At 49.6% G+C, this 1,600-nt stretch overlaps 1 protein-coding gene across 1 annotated transcript; it reads right to left on the bottom strand.

The window, feature by feature from the left end:
* Positions 1-376: 376 nt before the first annotated feature.
* On the bottom strand, positions 377-1,600 carry LOC101781986 (cytosolic sulfotransferase 18). Its single transcript, XM_004962210.2, has one exon. The coding sequence runs from the start codon at positions 1,572-1,574 to the stop codon at positions 591-593; it is 984 nt and encodes a 327-aa protein (XP_004962267.1). The 5' UTR covers positions 1,575-1,600; the 3' UTR covers positions 377-590.

Raw genomic sequence — 1,600 nt, forward strand, 5'->3', positions numbered from 1 at the left:
TATATTGTAACAATTAATGTACTCTCACATATTTAATCCAACAATCCACTCCTATTTGCCTTTACTTTTCTTTTGTTTCCACTGTTAAATTTCTCGGGATGGATGGACCTTATTTTTTCCACCTATTCTATTCCGATCCACAATTATACAATTTGGATAGTAACGATCTCTAATGGAACTAAACAGTGCCTTAATTTGGCGCTGCCCTTGATATGCCAAGTTGAATGTGGAGAAAAAGAAAAGAAAAATGAAGTTTGAGAGGCCCAAGGATTACAGAGGCCCTTATAAAAAGACAGGAGTACTGTTTTGGGATGGAGCAAAGCGTTTCTCTTACGTAGCTTTTGACGATAACAGGTGTTCACTCTTGTTTGGATTGCTATATTACTGTACTGTAAACTGTTCTTTTACAACATAGCAGTCAGATTCAGTAAATAAATTCCAGAGAAGTGCATACTTACATTAACATAGATAAAAGATAACATGACCAAACGAGTTTAGAATTATTCAATCTGGCATATAGTTGTGCGCAGAGGTTGACTGAAACCCCGAACTGTAACGGAATAAAACAAGGGTGATGGGAGCAATGGAAATCAGAAGGTGAGGCCAGTGCCTTTCAGCTTCTCTTGCACAACACTGTCCAACTGTTGTGCCATCTCAGCACTCAGGTGGTTCGGCCAGTCTCCCACCTTGCCACGCCTGAAATACGTAGAATTCTCCATCGGGAACCCACCAATCCGATCGGCAACTCCAGTAGAGTTGACCTCCAGGCTCGTTAAATGCTCGAAGCTGCACAGCCTAACCACTTCATCGACGACACCACTCCTCTCCTCGGCGTCGGTAAACGGAGCACCGATGAACTCAGCGAGCCTCTTCACTTCCTTTACAGGATCTGCCATCATCTCCTCATACTTCAAGAAGAGAACCTTGTCCGGCCTTGCCTTGCTCTCATTCCAATACTCGAGGTAGTGGTTCCAAACGGGTCCCAAAACAGAGACCCCCTCGCAAAACAAGTGGAAAGCCAAACCAAGGTCGACGAAGAGCTTCTCAGAGACCCGATTCTCGAAATGCCATTTGGACACGAACACGTCCTTGGGCTCACGGCACATGTAGACGACCCGTGAGCCGGCGGCGGTCACCGATGCCGGCAGCAGCGAGAAAGGAATGTGGGTGGCGAGGAGCCTCGGCGAGGGGATGGCTTCGAGGTCGGCGACAGGATGGATCTGCCGGTCGGGCAGCTCGAGGAACGGCACGGCGTCCTGAGGGTGGCGAGTGAGCAGGGGATGATCATGAGCTAACGCGTGGCGGGAGCGGTTGGTGATCGCGAAGGTGAGTGCCTTCAGCCAGGTGGTGCCGCACTTGGGGAAGGTGGCGAGGATGATGTCGTCGGCCCGCGGCACGAACTGCTCCTGCACGAGCTCGATGCTCTCGAGGAGCTTAGGACTGAGCCAGAAGTTTTGGTGCTGCACCATCGGTATGGAAGAAAATAAGCCACCTTCTTCTTGGATGGGGACTTCTTTCACCTCCTCCTTCTCCGGCCTGCAGCTCGCCTTCCGATCATGATGGATCGTGCTCATGATGCCGACGAGCTACCACTTTTCCT

The sequence above is a fragment of the Setaria italica genome, chromosome III, assembly GCF_000263155.2.
Source record: "Setaria italica strain Yugu1 chromosome III, Setaria_italica_v2.0, whole genome shotgun sequence".
NCBI lineage: Eukaryota > Viridiplantae > Streptophyta > Magnoliopsida > Poales > Poaceae > Setaria > Setaria italica.